This window comes from Acomys russatus, chromosome 1 (assembly GCF_903995435.1).
Source record: "Acomys russatus chromosome 1, mAcoRus1.1, whole genome shotgun sequence".
Classification (NCBI taxonomy): Eukaryota; Metazoa; Chordata; class Mammalia; order Rodentia; family Muridae; genus Acomys; species Acomys russatus.
This window is the reverse complement of record NC_067137.1, coordinates 23,961,547-23,972,736: the sequence shown is the minus strand read 5'-3', so window position 1 is coordinate 23,972,736 and position 11,190 is coordinate 23,961,547. Positions and strand designations below refer to the sequence as shown.

The 11,190-nt window shown below is 50.5% G+C and overlaps 1 protein-coding gene across 1 annotated transcript; it reads left to right on the top strand.

The window, feature by feature from the left end:
• The first annotated feature begins 555 nt into the window (after nucleotides 1-555).
• On the top strand, nucleotides 556-7,476 carry Slc5a6 (solute carrier family 5 member 6). Its single transcript, XM_051140562.1, has 15 exons — nucleotides 556-1,092; nucleotides 1,364-1,429; nucleotides 1,701-1,752; nucleotides 2,260-2,327; nucleotides 2,573-2,727; nucleotides 3,176-3,316; nucleotides 3,480-3,609; nucleotides 4,126-4,214; nucleotides 4,482-4,594; nucleotides 4,845-4,912; nucleotides 5,728-5,814; nucleotides 5,921-6,102; nucleotides 6,285-6,388; nucleotides 6,610-6,725; nucleotides 6,910-7,476. Exons 1-15 carry the CDS (start codon nucleotides 700-702, stop codon nucleotides 7,048-7,050), a joined length of 1,905 nt encoding a protein of 634 aa, XP_050996519.1. The 5' UTR covers nucleotides 556-699; the 3' UTR covers nucleotides 7,051-7,476.
• Nucleotides 7,477-11,190: the final 3,714 nt, after the last annotated feature.

Here is an 11,190-nt window from a genome sequence, read left to right as displayed (position 1 = left end):
CAAAAGAAAGAGAGGGGTACAGAATGACTGGGCTGCTGATGTTTTGAATGGGGCGTGAAGCTGTCAGGGAGGTGAGCTCCCTGGTTAGTGAGAGGGATGACACCTCAGCGAGGTGGAACTAAGGTGAATAGGGGAAACTCTACTGTCAATAGTCTCCATTTCTTCCCTGCTGGGCTGTGGCGCCAGGCTGGGCTCTGCTGGCTCAATACATTGTAGTGACTGGGTCTGTGCCTGCAAATGGAAGTAGGGGATTATATGAAGAAAATTAGGCTAGAGTTGATTTTTATTTTACTACTTGGGTGGAGAAACAAGAAAGGTCTTGAATTTCATAGCTGCACACCCAAAGGTCCTGGCCAAGTTCCTGTCTTGTGTCTGTCTCAGCTCTGCTGCTATCTCCCTCCCTCCCATTGAACAAGCCTACCCCATGCCTTCCAGGCAGTCACCACTGTGTTGGCTGGCTAGTCTGAGTTTGGCCATGACAGGTCTAAAGCCTGTAGGTGGCCAGCCATGGGGGCAGGGTAGGCTTGACTGAGAGGTGAATTCTTCTAGCTCCCCCTGGACCATGTCGATGGGTGGAAGAGGAAAGCTGTGAAACATAGCCAGGAACCAGCCTGGAGTCATTTGCCTGTACCTGCTCACTCAAGTGACCGCTGAGAGCCCAGGAGTCTCAAGTTGGGGCAAAACACAGGCACGGTGAGGATGAGTGCTGGGGAGAGCACTACAGCTTCCTTCCACACAGCCTCAGACAGCAACAGGGTTAGCTCCACCTTCTCTGTTGTGGACTATGTGGTGTTCGGCCTGTTGCTGCTCCTCTCCCTCGTCATCGGGCTCTATCATGCTTGCCGTGGCTGGGGCCGCCATACTGTCGGTGAGCTGCTTATGGCAGACCGCAAAATGGGCTGCCTTCCAGTGGCACTGTCCCTACTGGCCACCTTCCAGTCAGCCGTGGCCATCCTGGGGGCACCAGCTGAGATCTACCGATTTGGAACCCAGTATTGGTTCCTGGGGTGCTCCTACTTCCTGGGACTACTGATCCCTGCACACATCTTCATCCCTGTCTTCTACCGCCTGCATCTGACCAGCGCCTATGAGGTAAGCAGGGTGACTGCCACCAAGAAGAGGCTGGGAGCCTGGACACTTCCACCTAAAGAATAACTGCACCCAGGTCCTCCCTTCTTCCCAGGAGGAGTTAACATGGGGGAGGGGCAGGAGAGTGCCAGGCTTAGGGGGTCTAGAGTATATGCTTTGGATCTCCATCCCCTTGTGTTACTAGGCCTCTTGAGGAAAGAGTCTATGTATTGTGAGGGTTGGGGTCCAGAAACACCATGCCATAAAGGATATGTACATTCTTTGTACTTCCTAGTACCTGGAGCTCCGCTTTAATAAAGCAGTGCGGATCTGTGGGACTGTGACCTTCATCTTTCAGATGGTAAGTGGAATAGTATGGAAATAGCCTGGGACGTGGGAGGGGAGCTGAACTCAGGCTCCAGAAGTGGGAGGAGCTTTCCTTGCTCTCAAACTGACAGGATTAAAATGCCTATCAGTGACAATGTGGCCAAATCCCTGATGACATCCTATCCAGTGCCACTGAAGATGTGACAGTGGTGGCAAGTCAGGTGTTGGGAGAAGTGAGGGAAGTGAGCCCAGGTGAAGTCCACCTGCGTCTCTTACCCCCTTACATCCTCTCCCATAACCTACAGGTGATCTACATGGGAGTTGCTCTCTATGCACCGTCTTTGGCCCTCAATGCAGGTGAGGAGGCCGACTGGGAAAATGCCTTAGGAGGGCAGAGAGGGTAGAATACTACAAACAGTCTGACCTTGAGAGTTGAGCCATTGACTGTGCCCTAGGGTTGGTCTGTGCCTGTGGCAGAAGTAGACTTGGTTCACTTCAGCTGACCAAACATTACCATGCCACACCTGAACTAGTTAATCAGCATTTCAGTGACGCTATGAAAATGTTTTTCCTCATGTTGAGGAATGATTTATTCGATCTTTAGTGATGAATTGCCTCATTTTTATGGTGGATCTTTGTTTGTTTTTTGAGACAAAGTCTCTATGTAGCCAGCTGTTCTGGCACTTTGCTATATAGTCCAGGCTAAACTCTCAGGGACCCACCTGTCTCTGTCTCCCAGAATGCTGGGATTAAGGGCATGGGGCACCACCACCAGCTCTTCTCTGTGATTTGAGTAGCTACCCTCAGCAAGGCTTCCCTGAAAGACCTTCTAGAGAGAGGAGTGTGACTTTTATCTGTTTACAGTGACTGGATTTGATCTATGGCTGTCTGTGCTGGCCCTAGGAATCGTCTGCAACATCTACACTGCACTGGTAATTTCAGTAGTTCCTGGGATAATGGCAGGAAGATGGGAAAAGGAAAAGGGATAGCATAACAGACACAAGAAAGGGATGAAGTTTCAGGATGGGGCAGGGTGGAAAAGATAAGTGTGGGCTATGAAAGTAGAAAGTGCAGTGACTCCAGCAGTTTCAGGACCGTGCAAGGGCTTTCTTGGTGGTGTAGTGTCCACCTCCTTTGGCTGACTTGACATTTTTGACAGATACTGTTTTTCCTGCAGGGTGGGCTGAAGGCTGTCATCTGGACAGATGTATTTCAAACCCTGGTCATGTTCCTAGGGCAGCTGGTGGTCATCATTGTAGGATCGGTCAGAGTGGGTGGCTTAGGGCATGTCTGGGATGTGGCTTCCAAGCATGGTCACATCGCTAAACTTGAGTAAGTATGTGCTTTTTCCCTGACTGGTATCTATAGCACCTAGAGGCTGAGTCCATTTCAGAGCCTGGTCTGTAAGCAGAAAGCTAGCAAACCCCAAATAGGGAGAAAGGTGGTGGTGGGGGTCTGGCTGGTATTTATAGGCCGGGACAGTGCCTTGATGCATGCCTGAGATGAGGCGAGCCTTCCTGAGCCACCCCTTGAGTCCCCTGGCTCCGTGCCTTCTGTCATGCTCTCGGCCTAGAGGTGGTGGCTCAGTCTTGTTCTTCACTGACCTCTCTTACCATAGAGATGAGCATCTTGGCTATGGCAGTGACCAGGTAGTTTTGTTATGTTTGTTTTCCAAGACAGGGTTTCTCTGCGTAGTCTTGGTTGTCCTGGACCCCCAGCCTCCCCAGTGCACCTCAGGTGTGCACCGCACCTTGCTCACCAGGTAGTATTTTTATTACAGGCTGGATCCCGACCCCTTTGTGCGTCATACTTTCTGGACTCTGGCCTTTGGGGGTGTCTTTATGATGCTTTCCTTGTATGGAGTGAATCAGGCTCAAGTGCAGCGCTACCTCAGTTCCCACTCAGAGAAGGCTGCTGTGCTGTGAGTGCAGGGATGGGAAGGTTTGGAGAAAGCACTTGGGAAGGGCTTCCCTAAAGGCAGTGGGATGGGATAGGATTCAGGGTGCCCAACCATTACTGGGGACTTTATGGAGTTCAGACGGTCATGTGTAAGAGTCTGTTAATGTCATCTCGGTCTCTTGCAGCTCCTGCTATGCAGTGTTCCCCTGCCAGCAAGTGACCCTCTGTCTGAGTTGCCTCATTGGCCTGGTCATGTTTGCCTATTATAAGGAATATAATATGAGCCCCCAGCAAGAGCAAGCAGCCCCTGACCAGGTGAGAAGCCCACTCTGCCGCCTTCTTGTGCTCATGAGAAGCTAGTCTGGGTCCCTAAGCAGAGCATTTGTGTGGCTGAACTGGAAAAAAACAGATGAATAGTTCTTTGCTGCCCTGAGTTCCCAGCTGTCTAGCATGTCAGATTCCAGTCTCCATCGTATCTAATCACCCCATTACGTGGGTGGGGACCAACTGATACCAACTCCCCTCATGCTCTGTTGGAAACTGTTACCTGCCTGCTCTCATCTAAGCTTCCCAATAGCCTCATTTTATGGAAGACAGGTTTGGTGAGGTAGGCAGCATGCTGACGTCACACTGCTCATCAGAGGTGGCCTTGATTGGGCTGTGTGTGGTTGCTGTTCAGAGGCCATTTTCTCCCTACTTGAGGCAGATGCCTTCATGTCTGGCTCCCCTTCCTGGTGCACCCAGGTTCTGGGTTGGCAAGGGTGTGTCCAGGGGCTTCTCCACACAGAAGCAGAAGGTGGTGTTGCTTTGAGTGCTCTGTTGTGCTTTCAGTTAGTCCTCTACTTTGTGATGGACCTCCTGAAGGACATGCCAGGGCTGCCTGGGCTCTTCGTTGCCTGCCTCTTCAGTGGATCCCTCAGGTACTCCTGCAGCTGGAACAGTGTGCCCATCTGTCTTGGATGGCAGGGCACAGTTTAGCTTCTCCCAAGACAAACTTTCGTTTGACAGTATCAGTCATCTACTTGGTCAAATCTGTACTTTCATCAGAAAAGGCTTGCCTTCAAACCTCTGGGGTAGCCTGGGCTATGGACAGGGTGGTGTCTTATCTTTATGCCTGTGTAGCGTCCTTAGCTCTGCCTTTCCTGGCTCTCAGAGCCGACCCAGAACGTCTCCTTGCCCTCCTGCAGCACCATATCCTCAGCATTCAATTCACTGGCAACTGTCACGATGGAAGACCTGGTCCAGCCTTGGTTCCCTGAGTTGACCGAAACCCGCGCCATCATGCTTTCTCGAATCCTTGGTAGGGCTGCTCTTAAGTCTTGTTTATTTTGAGATAGACCCTGACCACTGTTAGCGCTCTTCTGAGATTGTTTGTCCTGGCCTCAGCATGTGCCTCATGCAGCACACAGCCTTCATCATGTACTGCATGCAGGAACGAGGGTCTCTGGCTGAGGTCAGAGTAGCCAGGGCTGGGGAGGGGGGTACAGACGTGGCAGTTTGGTTGGAGGGTGTGTTGCTCATCAATTTATTTCCTCCCTTGTTTCTTCCAGCCTTTGCCTATGGACTACTATGCCTGGGAATGGCCTATATTTCTTCTTATCTGGGATCAGTGCTCCAGGTAGTGATTGTGGAGACGAGAAAGAAGCTCTTGGCAGGGGGTGGGAGGGTATGTTTGAAACAGGAAATGAAGACATATGTTTTGAGAGGGATCTAATTACCTTTAAGTTGGGCTTGGTGATGCATACATTTTTTTTGTGAGGGGGTGTGGGGAATGGGGGTTTCAAGATAGGGTTTCTCTGTGTTATAGCTCTGGCTGTCCTGGACTCACTTTGTAGACCAGGCTGGGCTCACAGAGATCCACTTGCCTTTGCCTCCAGTGCTGGGATTACAGGTGTGTACCACCACGACCAGCTTTTGGTGCATACCTTTTAATCCCAGCACTTGGAAGGCAGAGACAGATGGATCTCTGAATTTAAGGCCAGCCTGGTCTACAGAGCTAGTTCCAGGGCAGCAAGGGCTATATACAAAAAAGCTCTGTCTTGAAAAAAATCAAAAAAAGCAAAGTACATTTAGTTATTTCCTGTGTGTGGATGCTCATGCTAGTATTCAAGTGGAGGCTCTTGCCTTGCACCGTGTGGGTCCTGGACATTGAACTGAGGCTGTCAGCCTTGACAGCAAGCACCTTTATCCCCTGAGCCATCTCACTAGCCCCATAAATTCTTAGCCTTTAACTATAAACAGACTCTCAAGTGACCAGGAGCCCCAGTGTCATTTCTAGGATGTTGTTAGCATAGAGAGACCTAGAGTTCTGCCTCAGAGCCCAGAGCCCACAACCATGTCTGCTCTGGAAGAAATCAGCAGCTGATGTCACTGGACATTGAGGCTGGAGTCTCTGACCCTGTGTGTTCTTTTCTCTGTTTCCATCAACTTTAGGCGGCACTCAGCATCTTTGGCATGGTTGGAGGGCCACTGCTGGGCCTCTTCTGCCTTGGGATGTTCTTTCCATGTGCCAACCCTCCTGTGAGTGGCTCATCTGGCTCCTCAGATATGCATGTGGATGGAACTGGGCTGCTGGGAAGGTCTGTGGTTGGCCTGTGACAGGAGAGTTGACGGTGTCTCTGGGCAGGGTGCCATCATCGGCCTGTTGGCTGGACTCACCATGGCCTTCTGGATCGGCATCGGGAGCATAGTGAGCAGGATGAGTTCTGCTGTGGCGTCCCCTCCCCTTAATGGGTCCAGCTCCTTCCTGCCCAGCAATCTGACCATCGCCACTGTGACCACTCTGATGCCTTCCACCACACTATCCAAGTGAGGCAGGGCTCACTCTTTCTCCTTGGGTGGTAGCTCAGTTTTCTAAGGGGGCGGGGGTCACCATAGGCCATAAGCAGGGTTAGGTTGGGTTCTGAGACCTTGTAGGTAGGTGGGTGGCTCAAAGTGCCTGAAGAATGCCCTGCCAAAGTACTGCTCACTGTCTTTTCCTCTCCCCCCAGGCCCACAGGACTGCAGCGGCTCTACTCCCTGTCCTATTTATGGTACAGTGCGCACAACTCTACCACAGTCGTCGTAGTGGGCCTGATTGTCAGTCTGCTCACCGGTGAGGGCATGGGATTGCCACACAGAAAAAACGAGGAGCTGACAGGGACTTTTTAGTCTGGGGGAGGTGGGACCCTGCCCTTGGGACACGGAGGGTCAGCAGTAGCCGGTCATCTTCTCTGCTGACATCTGAGTGGTCTGGAGGACTGAGACCTCAGCACAGGGAGAGCAGGGTGCTTGCTGCTCTGAGGGGCTCTGACTGACAAGCACCTTTGCCTTCAGGGGGAATGCGGGGCCGGTCCCTGAACCCCGGCACCATTTACCCTGTGTTGCCAAAGCTCCTCGCACTCCTACCCTTATCCTGCCAGAAGCGGCTTCGCTGGAGAAGCCACAGCCAGGTGAGACCTGCTGTCCTGTGCAGCCATTCTACCACTCTCCTGCATCTGCTGTGCTCAGCCTGTCACTCCCTGCTCCCCACACTAGGCCTGCCTGGCTCCCTCCTGGGAAGGTCTGAAGTGGACTGCCTCACCTTTGCTCTGCCTGCCCTTGCCCATCCTCATCTCTGTCCTCTGTGTTTCCCAGGATGTTCCCGTGGTCCCCAACCTGTTTGCAGAGAAGATGAGGAATGGAGCGCTGCATGACAGCAAAGAGAGGATGGCTGAAGACAGCCTTGTCCACCAGCCGCGCAGCCCTGCCTACGTTGTCCAGGAGACCTCCCTGTGACCAGTGATGGGAACGCAAGCCTCCAGTCCGTCCTCAGAGCAGAAGAGCAGCCAGAGGGCATTTTATAATGCAGAGATGAGTCACTGGGGTGCTCTGCAGTGTTCTGCGCCGAGGACAACCTAGCACATAGCAGAGGACCTTGATCTTTAATGTTTTCACTTCCATGGAAGCTGTTGCATGCAAGGGTGAGACAGTTTTTTCCTTATCCCTTGCCAGTCTTCTCTTAGGATCAGGTTTGTAAGGTACAGAATTATGTTACAATTGGGGGAATAAATGAATATTCCGAGAAAAGGGTGGCTTTTGACTAAGTATGACCAGGGACCTTTGGAGTGAATAGAAACAGCATTTCTTACAACTGCCCTGGGGCCTGGCTTAGCAAGGTTGACCAGCTCCACCAGTTAGCATGGGGCTGATTCCCTCACTCCCAAGTCAGCCTGGGTCGTCTCAGCCATCGTGGACTCCTGCGCTCACTTGCAGGTTATCTGTAATCCCCTCTCATTCTTTCCTGCCTACCTCGATTCTTGAGAGGGAGGCTTTGGTGTCCCTGGGTCACTTTGTGTAGAGGGAACAAGTTTTCTACATCACAGGCCCCACCTCTCCCCAGGTGGCACTTAAGAGACCCTTATACAGTGTGCTGTCCTGAACCGGGGCACCTTCGTGTCATTCTGTCATCTGTGCACCTATTTCCTTTTGGAGTTTCCTCGTGCATTTTGTTCCTAGGGAATAAAAATAGCTGTTAAACCTCCTGTCTGTCCTCTGTGTTCCTTCAAGTAACCACCTGTCCCCTGGAGAAGATAGAATCTCTGTGTGTAGGTGTTTTCCTCTACTGAGGCAGAGGACTTGTGGCCTCCAGTCTCTGCGGTGGCTGGAGGGGGAGGGGGCAGAGTTAGGTTCGTTGCCCTTTGAAGTCTCACCCCATCACCTGCCAATTTCATTTGTCAACACAAGAACTGCTTTGAGATTTTTACTGTTGCGGCTAGAGAAAGAGTATAACTGAAGAAATGGCACTGGCTTGTGTGCTGAGGAGAGTACTAATAAGCCGCTGCCGCCCAGATGCAGTGCTCCCCTGCTTGGCCCCATCCTGCCATTCAGAGCAGCTGTACACAAGTTCCCGGATCTCAATAGAGACACGGGGCCAGGCAGATCTGAGGGTTCAGCAACAGCTCATGCTGTTCCGTACCCCGTGTGCCTCAATCTCCACCCCAAGTTTGGCTAGAGAAGTAAAGTGTTGGCCAGTGAGATGGCTGTGAAGCCCACTTACCTGAGTTCCATCCCCAGGACAGGCATACAGGAAAGTCAGATAGCAAAAACATGACTCTAGTAGCCCGTGGCATGTGCACACACACCATGTAGGAGAGCACATCTGTGGTGTCAGAACTTGGGGAGCCACAAAGATCACAACAGGAGCTAGTTCCCACTGTTGACTAGGCTGGTCACAAACTCCTGGGATGACATGGTCCTATTGCCCCAGCGTCCCACATGACTGGGCTATAGATGTGTGACTTCATGAGTCACCTTTCAGTCCCTTTCTTCTGCTGGGCAGGCTAGCGCTGTGGAGGAACGAGGCTGATGCCCAACCAGACTGCAGTCACTTCCTGCCTTCCAAGGGCTGGAGTGGTTGCTCAGTGGGTAAAAATCTGTGTTCTTGCACAGGACTTGGGTTCACTTCCCAGCATCCATATGATGGTCACAATCATCTGTAACTCCAGTTGTGGGGGGTTCTGATCTGCTTTTCTGATCTTTATAGGTACTAGATTTGCATGTGGTACACACCCATGCAAGAAAACACATAAAAAGAAAGGCATGCTTTTGAGTAAGAGTCAGCAATGGCGGTCATTAAAGACCATGTAGAAGCCAGGCACTGTGGTGGATGCCTGTAATCCCAGCACTCAGGAGGCAGAGACATGTGGGTTGCTGTGAGTTTGAGGCCAGCCTGGTCTACAAAGTGACTCCAGGACCACCAAGGCTACACAGAGAAACCCTGTCTCAAAAAAAAAAAAAAAAAATTAAAGAGAGAAAGAAAAGTGTAGAAAGTGGAGAGTGGGCTTCAGAGAATGCCCAGGATAACACAAGTGTGCTGACAGCTAAGAAAGGAGGAGAGAAAAGAAAGTTATCTGTAAGAGCTTCCGGTCTCAGTGCATGATATCATGGAGGAGAGTCTTAACTTGTCATCAGGTACAATCAGCTCTTCTGAGGGGGACCCCTCCTCAGGTGAGGAGATCATTGGATTAACTCCTAAGGGAAGGGACAGTAGTATATAGATAGCGTTGTAAACAGGACAAATTAGAATGTTGTCTCTATTTAACACCAGGGGCTTTTTTTGTTTTTAAGCTTTATTTTTATTTTATGTGTATGCATGTACTGAATACAGGCCAGAATAGGGCATCAGATCTCTTGGAACCGGAGTTACAGATGGTCCACAAGGGTGCTGGGAACTCAACCTTGTAAGAGGAACGAGTGCTCTTAACTGCTGAGCCATCTCATCCCCAATTCTATTCCTTTGACCAGGAAGTAGTTTTCCCTTAGCAGACCTCAGTGTAAACCCTGACATCGCCACGTCTCTCTCTTTTGTACGACATTGTTCATTGTAAGCAGGGGCAATGCCAATTTTGAAGGCAAGGCCCATCTTCAGTGACCTCCAAGCCTTCACAGAAAGCCTGTGGGTCTACACTCTTGCAAACTCTCAGGTCTTGGAGGATGACTAAAGAGACTCAGGTAGATGGAACTGGATTCCCGGGAAGGCCTGTGCAACAATGTGACCCGGACCTCACTTTAACTTCTTGGCTCGTAGGTCCTTCTATTCTTTGTCTTTGTTTTTGAGGCAGGGTCTCGCTATGTAGCTCTGGCTGTCCTGGAACTTGAGCTGTAGACCAGGCTGGCCTTAAACTCAGATCCATCTGCCTGCCTCTGCCTCCCCAGTGCTGAGCTTAAAGGTATGCACCACTACCTGGCCTCTTTTTGTTTGTTTGTTTTGGTTTTTTGAGATAGGGTTTCTCTGTGTAGCTCTGGCTGACCTGGAACTCACTCCATAGACCAGGCTGGCCTTGAACTCATATCTGCCTGCCTCTTCTTCCAAGGTGTGCCCAATCATGCCTGGATTGAATTTCTTTTTGTTGTCAAGACAGGGTTTCTCTGTGTAGTCCTGGCTGTCCTGGAACTTGCTCTGTAGAGCAGGCTGGCTTCGAACTCAGAGATCTGCCTGCCTTTGCCTCTCAAGTGCTGGGATTAAAGGTGTGTGCCACCACCAGGTGGTGAATTTCTAATCTTCTAAAGTGCTGGGACTACTTGCATGTGCCCACCTGGCTAAGGCAGTGCAAAAGATGAAACTTGGGACTTATACATGCAAGGCAAGCTCTCTACCAACTGAGCTAAAGCTTCAGACCCACTATGGTGTTTTCTAGGACCATTCTTGATACTTCTGGAAGGAGGGCATTTCTTGGGAGACTCAAACAAAGAGGGTCCACACAGAAGTGCTCTAGGGCTCAGCAAGGCAAGACTTGCAGCTTTTATTTTTGATTTGTTTGTTTTGTTTTTCCAGACAGGGTTTCTCTGTGCAGCCTTGGCTGTCCTGGGCTCACTTTGTAGACTAGGCTGGCCTCGAACTCACAGAGATCCACCTGCCTCTGCCTTCCAGAGTGCTGGAGTACTGTCATGCATCACCCAACCTGGCTATTTTTAATTTTTATTTATTTTTTAGAAGTTGGTTTCTTGAGACAGGATCTCTCTATGTAGCCCTGAGCATTCTGGAACTTGCTGTGTAGATCAAGCTGGCCTGGAACTTGAAGAGATCTACCTGCCTCTGCCTCCCAACTCCTGGGATTAAGGCATGTGTGACTAAATGGAGCCCTGCTTTAAAAAAACAAACAAACTGGAAAAAAAGAAAGAAAGAAAGAAAGAAAAAGCTTAGCCTATGAGGTGGTATTGCACACCTTTAATGCCAGAATTAGAGGCTGGTTTGAGGATATATACCCTGATGTTAATTATTGGTTCCCAAGATCTCACTATACCTGTCTTTGTTGTGTAAACCTTGCCTAAGAAATAAGTCCTGTTTGACCAATAAAAAAGAAGGGCAGGAGGAAGGTGGGCGGTTTGAAGGCTTTGGGAACAGAAGGATCATGGGAAGGGGGAAGACAGCCTTGT

Coding starts and splice junctions, on each gene's coding strand:
- Slc5a6 (XM_051140562.1), top strand. CDS start 700: ATGAGTGCTGGGGAGAGCACTACAGCTTCCTTCCACACAGCCTCAGAC. Junction 2,328..2,572: donor GCAACATCTACACTGCACTG/GTAATTTCAGTA, acceptor TTTTTCCTGCAG/GGTGGGCTGAAGGCTGTCAT. Junction 4,595..4,844: donor CATGCTTTCTCGAATCCTTG/GTAGGGCTGCTC, acceptor TGTTTCTTCCAG/CCTTTGCCTATGGACTACTA.